General features: G+C 46.6%; 6 protein-coding genes across 6 annotated transcripts in view; 5 read left to right on the forward strand and 1 right to left on the reverse strand.

Annotated features, from left to right (window-relative positions):
• TREMEDRAFT_58474 (uncharacterized protein) overlaps positions 1-654 on the forward strand; it is a gene marked incomplete at both ends in the record, with an annotated part of 1,916 nt that extends 1,262 nt beyond the window's left edge. Inside the window, 2 exons of the mRNA XM_007001222.1 lie at positions 311-596; positions 637-654. Of these exons, the coding sequence (XP_007001284.1) occupies positions 311-596; positions 637-654 (304 nt within the window). The remainder of the gene's footprint in view (positions 1-310; positions 597-636) is intronic.
• Positions 655-895: 241 nt separating this feature from the next.
• Positions 896-2,461, reverse strand: TREMEDRAFT_26847 (uncharacterized protein; the record flags this gene model as incomplete). The annotated part of the gene is made up of 5 exons (XM_007000739.1): positions 896-1,369; positions 1,548-1,659; positions 1,708-1,757; positions 2,063-2,245; positions 2,432-2,461. The coding sequence occupies 5 exons, from the start codon at positions 2,459-2,461 to the stop codon at positions 896-898; spliced, it is 849 nt and encodes a 282-aa protein (XP_007000801.1).
• Positions 2,462-2,630: 169 nt separating this feature from the next.
• TREMEDRAFT_70674 (uncharacterized protein) lies at positions 2,631-4,870 on the forward strand (the record flags this gene model as incomplete). The annotated part of the gene is made up of 5 exons (XM_007001949.1): positions 2,631-2,675; positions 2,909-3,091; positions 3,335-3,590; positions 3,711-4,066; positions 4,189-4,870. The coding sequence occupies 5 exons, from the start codon at positions 2,631-2,633 to the stop codon at positions 4,807-4,809; spliced, it is 1,461 nt and encodes a 486-aa protein (XP_007002011.1). The 3' UTR covers positions 4,810-4,870.
• Positions 4,871-5,090: 220 nt separating this feature from the next.
• Positions 5,091-6,816, forward strand: TREMEDRAFT_70675 (uncharacterized protein). Its single transcript, XM_007001950.1, has 6 exons — positions 5,091-5,177; positions 5,535-5,604; positions 5,884-5,946; positions 6,142-6,243; positions 6,305-6,394; positions 6,597-6,816. The coding sequence occupies exons 1-6, from the start codon at positions 5,115-5,117 to the stop codon at positions 6,674-6,676; spliced, it is 468 nt and encodes a 155-aa protein (XP_007002012.1). The 5' UTR covers positions 5,091-5,114; the 3' UTR covers positions 6,677-6,816.
• Positions 6,817-8,053: 1,237 nt separating this feature from the next.
• Positions 8,054-10,145, forward strand: TREMEDRAFT_66814 (uncharacterized protein; the record flags this gene model as incomplete). Its single annotated transcript, XM_007001815.1, has 5 exons — positions 8,054-8,287; positions 8,635-8,968; positions 9,299-9,579; positions 9,624-9,807; positions 10,081-10,145. 5 exons carry the CDS (start codon positions 8,054-8,056, stop codon positions 10,143-10,145), a joined length of 1,098 nt encoding a protein of 365 aa, XP_007001877.1.
• Positions 10,146-10,694: 549 nt separating this feature from the next.
• Positions 10,695-13,208, forward strand: TREMEDRAFT_72720 (uncharacterized protein). Its single transcript, XM_007002070.1, has 10 exons — positions 10,695-10,789; positions 11,131-11,146; positions 11,541-11,589; positions 11,802-11,845; positions 11,888-11,965; positions 12,155-12,205; positions 12,316-12,653; positions 12,699-12,832; positions 12,967-13,076; positions 13,118-13,208. The coding sequence occupies exons 1-10, from the start codon at positions 10,703-10,705 to the stop codon at positions 13,153-13,155; spliced, it is 945 nt and encodes a 314-aa protein (XP_007002132.1). The 5' UTR covers positions 10,695-10,702; the 3' UTR covers positions 13,156-13,208.
• Positions 13,209-13,478: the final 270 nt, after the last annotated feature.

The following is a 13,478-nucleotide window of genomic DNA, read 5'->3' on the forward strand; positions in this document are numbered from 1 at the left end:
CCCCAAATTTCCCGTGAACTCTATCCATCTGAAACCGTCTCGATCTAAGACAAAAGCTTGAAATCGTCCCCATCATGATACTTGTGGAAAAGTAGTCCAGTCATACTGAAACTTAGCCACACGAAATCTTATCTCTCAATTCCCTACCCCCTTCAACACTCTCCACTCATCCTCATCTCCTCCGAACACGTAAACAACTAATCATCTCTCGTCGTCTCGTACCGATTCTTTCCAAGAACCATTCTACGTCTCGATCGTTTGCCGATCTGGCCGAAGAGACGAAAAGACAGAAAGAAAAAGAGATGAAAAGGTTTCAATTGATAACGAAGGAACTTGATCCGGCTGTGGGAAAAGCTTATCTTTCTTTGGCGGAGGGGGATGAGGTGGATGCTCTTGAGGGGTGGGATGGGGAAGTGGATGTTGACCCTTGGGGTTCTCAACAAGTGAGGAATCATTCGGGCGTGCTTCCCAGTGACAACAATGAAAAGAGGATAGCAGAATTTGAGAAGATGAAAGAGGGTATATTGGATACTAGAGACAATGAGAAAAACTTTCATAGAGGTGTAGGACAAGATAGGGAGAAATCATCTGGCGAGGTGAAAGATGAGGGAGGAGTCGGAAGTGACAGATTGACAGGGGAAGAAAAAGCTTTAGGAATGTATTTGGAAGATAATGAATGGGAAGCTGGCACATCTGGACTTGGGAAGATACGAAGAGGTAAATGGACGGTTGTCAGTGGATTAGTGTAAGATATCAATATCGTTCCCACTGTTTTCCTTTCTGTGTTTTTACCCTTAATTGTAATGATTCAAAACCATCATGTAGCAAAATCTCTTCTGCAAGTATCCATATTTCAGATGTTGTACAACAAATCATAGCGGAAAACGATTACTCATCATCTCAGTTCCTTCAACTTAGCGAACCGTCTAGCAAGTTCATCTTCCTCTGTATCTTTCTTTCCCCAGACTTGTGTCTCTTGAGCTGGTGGTGGGAATGTCGTCTTATCTTTCGTTATCGCCTCTTTCGGAGGACTCTTCTCTTTATCACTCTCTTTCTCCTTTCCTTTTCCTGTGTCTCTTCCTTTTCCTTTTCCTGTTTCTTTTCCTTTTAGATTGTCGTCTGATGCTAGTCCACCATCTCCATCTTCATCTTCGGGAGAAGACTCTTTTTCGGCACCTACTACCGCTGAATCGAGAGGAGGAAGAGGGGATTCGTAAGGGACATTATAACCTCGAGCTATTTCGGATAAATAAGCATCGACGAGATCTGGAGAAGGAGTGAAAAGTGACATTTTTGATAAAACTCTTGAAGGGACACCAGGTTGTGTTAATTCGGTCGGAAGGAGAGAAAGAGCAAAATTACGACCGTACTATTTGTCAACTCCACTTTTCTGACTCCAACATCTCTACAGTTCCCCCAAGTACTCTCAGCATTCTAATCCATATCCACCTATCTGCTCAGGTCGTAGATTCAATTCACTCCAGATGGGAAGAATTCGCCAGGGAGAAAGTGAGTGATGTCTAGAGAACACAGAACAAACGACTTACTTTGTGCATCAAAAATTCTCGTAAAACGTGCAATTCTTTCAATTCCGTACGAGGAGCAGCATAGACGATAGAGCAAACAGCATCGGAAATGGAAGGTTCAGGTTCGGTAGCACTTTCTATCAGCTGTTTTCTCACTTTGAAAAGGAAACTGGTAGCTCACGTTGAAGAATCAAGAAGATTGAATCGGGCTTGTAGTAATTCACAATACAGCTGGATGGTTAATAAGGTTTCCTCTTCTTCTGTCCACACTTGTCCTCCCTTGACGTTTTGAAATGATTGTACCTCCTTGGACTGCTTTTGCTAATTCGGCAAGATACACACATATCTTGCTCAGGTTGAAGATGTCTTCCCACTCATTTACCTTCCCTCTGGTTCAAGTAACTACCATTCTTCGCCTGGGAATCACGAGTGCCATTTACACCCTGACGAAAGTTCAGGAAGATCCAATGGGCATGAGGGGTTGCCATTCAACTCATTGGAGAGATGAAAATAAGAAAAAGGAGTTCAGAACTCACTTCGAGTAATTCCAACAGTTCCACGTATATATCATCCTGTATCAACCCCTCGACCCTCAATCTAGCCGTCTCCACTCGGTTCTTCAATAGCAAATCGGCGATCTCTCTTCTACTCTTCTTAGCCAAAGCTAGCTTCTTCTCTTGAAGTGAACGTAATCGTTGTATGGAAAGACGTATTTGAACCTGGACATCAAATCCTACCCTTGAGATCCTCTCTACACGCGAGTGAATCTTGATTACGATCCGTAGACTGTGAGGACCTGACCAAGCATCATAAAGCAGGAAGCAGCGCGATATGATATCGGACCAAGGGGATATCTCATTGAGGCAGTGGTTTTGACGTTGTCCCAAATAAGATAAACGACTAACCTTCGTTCTTGCAGAGTTCCAAGGTGGCATTGTATTGATCTTTGATCGAGCAGATCGATGAACGATATGGAAAGACGAAAGAGGATGTCAAAGTCAAAGAAAGAAAGTGAGCAACAATACTAAATCTCCTTCCCTTCCTTCCTTCCTTCCTTCCTTCCGCCCATCCACTTACTTACTATCATATCTTGACCCATCCAACATGCCATCCAATCTATCAGGTATCTATCCACCAGATTCTGTCAACGTATGTCTTACCGTACCTCCTCTCATCCCGTCCCATCCAACCACCTCCACTTCCCATCCTTCGTGTCAATTTGCGATCCGCGAACACCCCTTGGCCACTCATACAAACCTTCCCCCCCAATCGTCTGGCATCTCCTACGACATTCTTCTGAAACCGCGACAAGAGGCTCCCACCTCATTACGACTGATCACCCGATACACTGGTTCTTGTGACGTTGCCTGCTGACTTCACAGGACGTAGCTCATGGTCTTCCAATCGATAACCTAGGTCAAGGCGCCGCCGACCTTTTGGCAAGCGATGTAGAATACAGACTTCATCTGATAACTCAAGAAGCGAAGAAATTCATGGTTCATGCCAAGCGTACTACGCTGACTTCGGACGATGTGGAGTATGCTATGGAGGTTCTGAACTTGGAGGTAAATCGGGCTGTCCCCAAACATTCTCTTCCAGATTCATCCACCCACATTCGCTCGATATCCTCCATCAACCTCGCTCTTGTACTCGAATGACCTACTCTACCTTTGATTGCTCGTACAAACTCATGTGTGTTTCTTTGATAAATGACATATCTTGGTATATGCCTCTACAACAAATTATCACGGATGGTGACTTGAGATTATCGCCAGATGGTGAAGAAAGAAATCACAAATTGACATCAGCCAATACTCGTACCACCACGTCCACTCCCTCAACCAACTTTCGCCCAAGTCCAAATTCCAACAGTTTCTGGAAACTCCACACATACTATATACTACGCCCCAGACGACGAGATCGATTTCGCTACTTATCTCAAACAACCCCTCCCACCGGGTTTGGCCTCCTCGGCGGGGGTAAAGTGGAAAGCTCATTGGTTAGCTGTAGAAGGTGTTCAACCTGCTATACCTGAGAACCCTGCTCCCAGTGCTAGAGTGGATTGTGAGTGGTTCCCCTTTATTTCCCACTGCTCGATATTATACCTCCGAGCATTCATACGAATCCTTCGAATTGCTCTTGCGGCATATATTCATTCTCACTCGGTGTATGACTTACACCCAGCTACATCACCTCTCACACTACCTTCCACAGGCTCAGCAGCGCTTCGTCCATCAGCTCGTTCTCACCTTCCTCAAGAACTCCAACTCTACTTCGGTCGATTGACCGCCGCTATAGTCCCTTCCACTTCACCACCTCCTTCGCCCGACGGTACCATCTCAGATGTCGAGCGTCAACGGCTGGCAGCTTTGGCTAGTCTCAGGGGAGATCAGGCGGTGGGAGGTATCCTGGTGTATCTGGTCAAGTGGATAGCGGAAAGCGTTCAGAAATGTCTCATGAGTCCAGTTCAGGTTCTGGGGTATCTGTTAGATGCGATGGAAGCTTTGTTGGATAACGAAGCTGTGTTCGTTGAGCCATATGTGAGTCACGAGTCTGTTCAGCACTTCACATGAATCCACATCGAGGATTGGTACCACGAGTCGGTCAAGTATCTTTTTCGGGTGTTTTGTGATACTGTAATGAGAATGTACGCTCATGTTAGCTACACCAACTTCTCGCCCCTCTCATGTCAATACTCCTTACCGTACCACTCGGTCCTCACCCTCCAACCTCATCCCAACAAATCACAGCGGCTTACGAGACCCGACTGCGAGCCTCAGACGTCCTTCGCAAGATAGTCGACGATTATTCCTCTTCATACCCCAATCTCACTCCCAGACTTCTCTCCACCCTCTCTCAGGCTCTCCAATCGGATCCGTTCCCGTCTCCCCTAGGCGCGAACCATCCTCCCGCAGGAAGATACGAAGGTGCTCTCCTCGGTATATCAGCTCTTGGTTCTCATGCTGTCAGAACTTGTCTCTGGGGTGAAGACGTACCAAGAGCTCTTCAAAGATTAGATGATCTCGCTTCGAGACTGTACCCCACTGAAGGTCGTAAAGGTAAAAGTGGGTTGATGAAAGCCGCTATCAAAGCGATGGGTAGTATGATAGGACCTAAACCGGAGAATTTCACAGGCGGATCGATGAGAGGGGAGGAGATCGTGAATGTATTTGGGTCGAATTGGAGCAGGGTATTGGAGAAAAGACCTTGGTTGGGTAGTGAGATGATGAGGATGTATAAGGAACGACGGGAAGGGATGGATGTGGATGGGGTAGGGGTGTAGGGTTGCCGGACGTCAAGCGAGATTGGGATGAGAGATGAGAGATGTATCTGTTGTCATATCAGTCAAGTAATAAATCTTGCAACCCTTCAGCCTGTCCCCTGCGTACTGCTTTCCTGCTGATACCTTTTTATTTTTGTGAAGAGCGAGAGAGAAGAGATCTGCCACGCGACGGATCCCTTAGCCGAAGTTGACTCTGCGCTGACTTTGGCCACCGGCACTCACCTACTTTACTTACTTTCCCTCTCTTCACTTCAACTCCGACTTTTTCAGTCTGTCATATCAATCAACCCAATACGAGACGCAAGATGCCAACCGATTTACCATACGCAGCAGAAGCGGAGACTTCTTTGTCGTATGACGAGCTGGAGGTGGGTTCAGTTCACGTCCGATCTTTGTCTTCTAACTTCGCTTCTTCAAATACTACATCCCCTCCTTGTCTTTCCGACTTCCACAGCTTTCCACTCTGCGAAGTGTTGCACAATCCTCTGCTTCCTTCATCTATTCATTACCATAATTTGGTTATCCGGGTAGCTGAACCATTCGTTTCTCTTCATTGCTCCTCAGCCTGACCATCGCGCACAGCATTCACTTGCCCCTACGCAATGTCTCAATCCCTGGCGCGTCGGAAAGGTTGACATCGTTGTCACATTCCCTGACGACTGATGGAATGGTCTTTGACCATCGATGGGGGAATGAAGAGGATAATGCGGAGAGCTGACTCTTAGGTACTGAGGAGACAATATTACAAAGAGATTGAACAAGGGCACGTTACCACTCAGTCAAAATTCAATTATGGTATGTTCTCTTTAGTCCAGCTACTATCCTACGCCCCCTTTAGACATCCACTCAACTGATCTCCCTGAATGCCCATGAATCGGTTAAGTGACGGTCTCAATCTTGCGTGCCCTCTCAGAACGTCTCGGTGGCGTAACAAGACCAAGTGTTCATCTTCATCCTCCCTTCGTTTGTTGGGCTCAGAGGCATGAGTATGGTCAACTTTCGAGACTCTGCTGGGGAGCAAGATTGGATGGGAGAGGAAGGGGAGAGTCTGGTGGGGTCGGTATTGATTCGCAGGATGGGGATTGGTCAAATCACCAAGTGCGGAGATGCAAACTGAAGGTGTCAAATTATTACAGGGTTAGTCATTAACTCTTTTCTCTATACGTCGGTCGATTTCAGTCCAAACCTCTCTTGTTTCAAATCCTCACATCAGACTCTATCCTCCTTATCTCAGTTTCAAACTGGTCGGATTTATATGTGTCAGATTACATCTCCCCGTGATAATTTGGCGGGACATGGAAATGGATCATAAGACCCTCAGCTGATATTCAGAAATTTACTCCGCCTCTCCTTCTCATAGAAGAGAATGTACATATTACATAGCTGTGGGATACTACAAACTCCGGAATTACACTCATGCTAGGAAATTTAATGGTGGGTAATTGCCCTCTCTTTCGAATCATCTATCATTTGTGATGGCAGAGCTGATATCAAGATCTGTTATTATCTGTCGAACCGGAGAACATGCAGGCTCAGTCATTACGGACGTTGATCGAGCGTGCAGTGACTAGGGATGCTTATATCGGTAAGTTGAACTTTCCAACTGTTGTCCTTACATCCTTGTGATCTGCGTATTGGCAATCGTCCTTCTACCTTTCCCCCTTTTCGCTGCTTATATCTCGCCTTTTCCCTTCTCACATCAAAACTAATTTAATCTTGCGTGGCATTAAGACATTGATCATTGATACCATTGTGGGATGTAGACAAGGACGCTGGTTAACACACAGGGGTTGGTATCCTCGCAGGAGCTGCTGCAGTCGCAGGAGTCGTAGTGGCCAGCGTATGGAGAAGGGCTGGACGGAAGTGATCCTTGTCAAGCAAGATCGCCATACGTATGATCAGTCACAGATCCCCCTGCTCATCTATTACTTGTTCTGTTTTCGACGTTTCACGATCAGCGATCAATTTTGTATGAATCATCACATGCATTGCGTTCAGTATACATTCTCTATGGGTAGGGAAACGGCTGCAGAGTCGCCACCACACGAATGATCCTCACGGTGGTACAGTGTACAGTGAGTTGTTGGAGGACAACGATGTACCGAAAAGTACCGAAGAGTCCATCCATCATCCACAAATAGCCGCCGGCTTGTACTGTATGACTCTTGTCAGATAAGATGCCCTTCTAACCTACATTCCCGTCTTTCTCTCGCAAGTCGTACCTATCCACCGACCCTGAAGTCTGAAAATAACAACTCACGTCAAAGCTCAGAGACCGAGTCGAGATTTGATACTCAATTTCAAACCTCGGCCGAAAATGGCGAGGTGGTAGACTGGTGACTAGGTGAAAAAGTTGATAGTCACTTTCGAACCAAGGATATAGCCGAAATTGACCCGGGCATATCGGTCAGATCCATAGATAACCCATCTCTTCTAACTGCTTCATACTTGAAATCCAACTACTCGTACTGCCCGCACAGTACAGATTTGTTACTTGCCTATTGTGGTAAATACTCGTACTGGTAATAATCATCAGAGATCAAATTCAGAGGTCGGTTGTCAAAAAAAATTCCATCAAATCCAGTCAAAAGGTCACACGGCGCTTATCGGCTTTAAATTTCAAACTCGACCTCGACTCTCTTTCGTGTTTTCGTGTTTTCGTCGACTTGGTGGTACTTCGCTAGACGCAAGAGAAGAGGAGTGAGGACGATTTGACTTCTACAGGGAAGAGTGGGATCTTCGGTCTTGTCGGATAGGGAAGAAAGATTTGAAGATTCCTACGATAATACGACGATCCGACGAGCTTGTTCGGTTCTTCCACATCAAATCTTGGGAACATTTCCATCTCATCTCATCGCATCGCATCTATACCATCAACTTCTTTCTTCATCATACATTTTGCCACACTGGCTTTCTATCAACGAATCATTGTACACCCAGGATATATAAAGTTCATCTAGACTGTCAAGTGCGAGGTAGCTTACGCTTTGACAATCTTGGCTGACAACCTGCCACCTCGACGTCTTACATCCAACATCAAAAACCAAAAGAAGGAATTTCCCATTTCCCATTATCCACTTCTTCTCTCCATCTCATCATTCACACTGAACATCAACAATCTCGTCATTTAAAACAAAATTTGAAAATGTCTCATTCATACGTTCCTCACCCTACTCCACTTTCACCCCCACCTTCACCAGGTTTACACGCTGAACCTCCTCCCTCGACCTACAAACCTATCTCCATGACATCCACATCTACCACCGACGTAGGGACAGAAAGAATAGATCGTTTTGTCGGTTTAGGACAGAACACACCACATGTTCCTTCTGTTCCTGGAAAAAGAGGAGAGACAGGATTGGATGAAGATGATTATGAAAGTTTACCTGTTGGTGCTGGATGGGCTACAAATATGTTGGCTGGTGCTATGGCTGGAATCTCAGAACATGCTGTTATTTTTCCTGTGGATTCTATCAAGGTGAGTGTGGAGTTCGATACCATGATTACTCCTTCGTCGTAGATCTGTTTCTGGGAGTTGAGCGTGTTTTTCAAAGCTCAATGTTACTGGTCCATGACTGGAGCAGGACTGGACAGCTTTCTTGATCAGCTTTGTCTCACCATCATCTCACTCAATTACTCATTCTTCATCTCTCTGAATATCTCTCGTCCTCTCCAGTATGTCCAGATATGTTGCATATTTGAATACTCGTGATACTCTATCATTCCCTTCTATTTCTCTCTCGCTGTCGAGATCATCTTCCGCATGTGATCGTAAGAATCACAAAACCAATCCGACACCTTCCCAGACAAGCTAACTCCCTTCAGACACGTATGCAAGTACTCCCCTCACTATCTCCTTCAACACTCCTCCAGCCTATCCGTAATGGTATCGCCTCCCCTCCAGTCTCCGCACCATTAACCACCATCACTCAACACGTTCGAAGTATCTCCACGACTGAAGGTCTTCGAAGTTTATGGAGAGGCGTGGCCAGTGTCATTATGGGTGCTGGACCCGCTCATGCAGCTCATTTTGGCATGTACGAATTTGTGAGAGAGATTTCAGGTGGGAGGAAAGAAGGTTGGTGGGGTGTGGGCGGTACCGCTTTGGCAGCTGCTGCAGCTACCATTTCGAATGATGCTTTGATGAACCCTTTTGATGGTGGGTAGTCTGGTTTTTTCTTTCTCATTTCCTCATGATTATTCATTTTCCGTCTAGTCTTTTCTCCTTTTCGTCTCATCACTTGCCATCTGGCTCCTCTACAAATGTGGTGTTCGTTAACCCATCATCTTTCTTTCCCCTGAGAAAGATTCAAAAATGTTCCACCTTTTTCCATACACTTTGATCTCTGCGCCCTGTCTTCCAGTGCCTTTCACTTACTAGAACTTGTCTCGTCCTCGTTCAGCGATCTGTTGCGACTGGTAACCTCCCCCCGTTCACACACACACAGAGGCACCCGATGAATTCAACCAATACGAATGCTTATATCAGTCATCAAACAACGTATGCAGATCCAAAACTCTCCCCACCGATCAGTCTTTTCATGCGCCCGATCGGTTTACGCCACCGAAGGTCTCGCAGCGTTCTACGTATCATACCCCACCACACTCACCATGACCGTACCCTTCACGGCGGTTCAATTTTCAGCGTATGAAAGTTTGAAAAGTCTGCTCAACCCAAGTGGGGCTTATTCCCCTTTGACACATGTAGTTGCTGGTGGGGTGGCAGGTGGGGTGGCTGCTGCTGTGACGACACCTTTGGATGTAGCCAAAGTGAGACAATTCATATTATGTACTGTTGTATGTGCTCATTTCAGACATTATTACAAACTCGAGGAACTTCCAACGATCCAAGAATACGGAATGCTAGTTCGATGGCGGAAGCATTGAGAATTATAAGGGAACGAGATGGACTGAGAGGGTTGAGAAGAGGGATGTTACCAAGAGTATTGACGGTAGCGCCGAGCACTGCTATTTCATGGATGAGTTACGAGTTTTTCAGTGAGCCCATACTGTCACTTCTACATCAACTCACTTTCATCCTGTCGGTTCTGCTTCCCCTTTCTCCCATCTATAGCGAATCCCTCCCACTCACATCTTGTCTCCTCCTCTAAACTCCCCTCTCAATCCTGAAAGTCAAACTTCTTGTCCCGCTCTACTCCTCTTTACAATCCCAACACAACCTGTTATGAGAGATTGACATTAACCTTTTACGTCGTGATCATTATTTGCTTAACTCTTTCCCTCTACTATATACATTGCTGACCCCAACAGAAGTTCTGATCCGTCAAGGTGGAGTGATGCCAGAAACCGGTCAACCCACTCCTCCAGGTTGTTGACGTGCGTTGTCGACTGGACCAAGATCGATCATCATGGAACGACCAACGACATGTCTCTACGAGCAGAAAAAGTATACAGTTGTGTTCTTCAAGACGAGTCATGAAATGTGGGCAAGAGAGAGATGAACAGGGTGTCAAGTAAGAAAGAAAGATACGTAGCATAGCATAAAGTGGGGGAGAAAGCATGACGAACAAGAAAAGAATCAGTTTTTATCAAGAGGATGATGAACCTTTCATTGCATTGTGTCTTTTTCCATAGTTGCTTGGATTAACAAGTTCACTCATACCTTTCAATCCTCATATTACGTATCCCGTCCTGTCCCCTTCATCTAACTTGTATCAAGGTGTCTATTCAAACCTCATGGCTTCATGGTTGCATTATTCCGACTGACACTACATACTACTTGTTTTTGAAGAGAAGCATGTGTGATAAGCCCAGGTACCACGTGGTCGCGTGATGAAATCCCACGTGTAGAGGAATGTATTGCACTTTGCTTCTCCCTCCCCCTTCCCTCCTCTAAAGTATATAAAACCCACTTTTCCAACTCACTCGGTGTATGACCACATCTGCCATTCGTAGACTCTCAACTACACTTTCACATTTATCCAAAAACATGTCGGAATACGGTACTAGGCTCATTGGAGTGAGTTCTCTCTCGCTCGTACATTCCCCCATCGTTCCCCCAGATATTCCCTGATGGTATTTCGTCTTCCACAAGTCTATCACTCTTGTTGAATTACCTGTTTTCTTTCATTACATCTTTCACTACCCATCGTATGCCTTCTCGCTCTTCATATTCTCTCTGAATCTTTCCCTAGAGCTGGTGTCTCTTCAGCCATTCAAATCTACTCCCCCTCTATCCCAGCTGTAACCCATCATCACGCCCTCTCCTAGACTCACAATCTCACCATCCTCCGATTAGCTATCCCAGATTTTCAACATACTTCTACTCAAACTTCATATCGTTTCACGCGCTGATATCAGGCCGCAAACACTCTTGGTCAGTTGCTTCTTTCGAGTATATACGTCATCCGAAGCTTTCTCCTCCCTACGCCCTAGACTGCTTCTACTATCATGATACTTCTCGGTATGCTTCTCGACATATAACGTGCTATGCTCTCGGTACAGGTCTACTTGGGGGTTTCAAGATTTGATTGGTTCTCTTCGTGTGAAACGTGGGCCCATGTCGACGCATGGACAACATTCCTCGTGGCTCGGTTGTCTCAGATCGGCGGGGGAAGGGTAGATACTTCAATCCGGCCTTTTTGTGTCTTGTATCAAGGCTTGGATTGACCGTACAATCAAGTCATCTTCACAGAATCTCGGAGATGATGTTGAGCGATTATGCTGGTCGTAGATGCGGGTGAGAGCAATGGGCCATGGCTGATACTCAGAACATCGAGTGTTTGTGGAACAATCCGGAAAGGTTGTTTCTCCTTTCCAGTACGTCTTCTCTCTTCTCTCAGTCTTCCATCACCACTGTTTGAACCTTCGGCCTCAATGGTCCGTGCCGCATGCGTTGCTCGTATGTGCATTGAGTTTTATGACTCGGATGGCGTTCCTTCTGCATCACCGGTCCTAAGCAATCATGATTAATCTACATTTGAAAACTTTGTCCCTGCTCCAGCTGACGAGAGACGTACGTTGACATGCAGTGATATACCTCTCTTCGCCGATGAATCCAAGACGGTCCTGAACAGTGTGTCCGTTTTCGACTTGCAGGCTGATGCTGACACCGCAGTGATCGTCGAAGTACCTAGGTGGACCAACGCCAAGATGGAGATTTCAAAAGAGGAACCTTTCAACCCCATCAAACAGGGTCAGTCATCTCGTCTACCCATGTCCTTGTCCCACTGCTCTGGCAGCCCCTGACATCTACCTCAGTTCCTTCCTCTTGCAGATGATATCAGTGGCGACGAGCTCTGTTGGTGGCCTACATAGGTGTCAGCCATTTGGGCAGCACGGGACACTGTCAGATTGTAGTGAAGCGACAGCACTGACACACCAGACATCAAGAAGGGCAAATTGCGCTTTGTCCGTAATTGCTTCCCTCACCATGGTACGTGCTCATCACCTGGCCTTACTTCTCCAATCAAGCCTCAACCTGCCCACCCTTATGCACCAGTCGTAATTCGGATACCACCCTAATGCCGACTCGACTAACCCCAGGCTACATCTGGAACTACGGTGCCTTCCCTCAGACATGGGAAGATCCCAACGTCAAACACCCCGAGACCGGCGCCAACGGTGACAATGACCCCCTCGACGTGTGCGAGATCGGCGAGGCTGTTGGATACACTGGCGAGGTCAAGCAGGTCAAAGTGCTCGGCATCATGGCTTTGCTCGACGAGGGTGAGACCGACTGGAAAGTCCTCGTGGTCGACGTCAAAGACCCCTTGGCCCCTCGATTGAACGATATCGAGGATGTTGAGCGACACCTCCCGGGTCTGATTAGGGCTACGAATGAGTGGTTCAGGATTTACAAAATCCCCGATGGCAAGCCGGAAGTGAGTCGTTGTCAGCTTGATACTGGGCCAGCCCGCTGATGATAGAACGTCTTCGCTTTCAGCGGAGAGGCAAAGTCGAAGAAATACGCAGTGGAGATTATTCATGAGTGTCATGAAGCGTGGAGGAAGCTGGTCATGGGTGAGACTGCAGCCAGCAGCGATGCGTACAATCTCAGCATGTGGGTGTGATTTCACTTTGAATGACTCGTCGCTTTACCTCTTCAATCCTTCGTCGTTGCAAGCCCCCACCCCCATCCGTTTCAACGATCCCGTCTGAGTTGTTACCATCATGAAAGAGTGAAGCTTATCTCAGCCTCAACACTACCGTCAAAGGCTCCAAGGGATTCGTCAACACCTCCGACCCAATTTACGCATCCCTTCCTTACGACTCGCGTCAGCCCCCAGCACCGGTGGACCCTTCTAGTGAGCTGGCCAGTTGGTTTGATTCCCAAGCTGATGATCAGTCTCCAAGAGCTTTTTCATCTCTTCCGCTTCTGCTTGAGAAGTGTTACATATGATGGGAACATGCGATGCAGACTGTTGCCTCGGTGCTTCACTACTCTTTTCTCGTATTATCAAAGCTTGGTACAGATATATGCTCAACGATTTTTCTCTCACGATTCAGTTTTATCGATCCCCACTCATGATCACCAGTACTGATTTTGATGCTGATGAAGTCCCGAAAAAGGGATATGTTTGATATCACTCGGTCAACGGGAGACCCCATTCTTCATACACTTCTTTCAAAGGTCGTCGGACTGTCCGGGCGTACTACCTATAAACAGCGGTACTCGGACAGTGGACAACCACATACCTGCGCTATCA

This window comes from Tremella mesenterica, assembly GCF_000271645.1.
Source record: "Tremella mesenterica DSM 1558 unplaced genomic scaffold TREMEscaffold_1, whole genome shotgun sequence".
NCBI classification, from domain to species: Eukaryota; Fungi; Basidiomycota; class Tremellomycetes; order Tremellales; family Tremellaceae; genus Tremella; species Tremella mesenterica.

Coding starts and splice junctions, on each gene's coding strand:
- TREMEDRAFT_72720 (XM_007002070.1), top strand. CDS start 10,703: ATGACCACATCTGCCATTCGTAGACTCTCAACTACACTTTCACATTTA. Junction 11,846..11,887: donor ATCCAAGACGGTCCTGAACA/GTGTGTCCGTTT, acceptor CTGACACCGCAG/TGATCGTCGAAGTACCTAGG. Junction 12,654..12,698: donor TCCCCGATGGCAAGCCGGAA/GTGAGTCGTTGT, acceptor CGCTGATGATAG/AACGTCTTCGCTTTCAGCGG.
- TREMEDRAFT_70675 (XM_007001950.1), top strand. CDS start 5,115: ATGCCAACCGATTTACCATACGCAGCAGAAGCGGAGACTTCTTTGTCG. Junction 5,178..5,534: donor TGTCGTATGACGAGCTGGAG/GTGGGTTCAGTT, acceptor GCTGACTCTTAG/GTACTGAGGAGACAATATTA. Junction 6,244..6,304: donor TCATGCTAGGAAATTTAATG/GTGGGTAATTGC, acceptor GCTGATATCAAG/ATCTGTTATTATCTGTCGAA.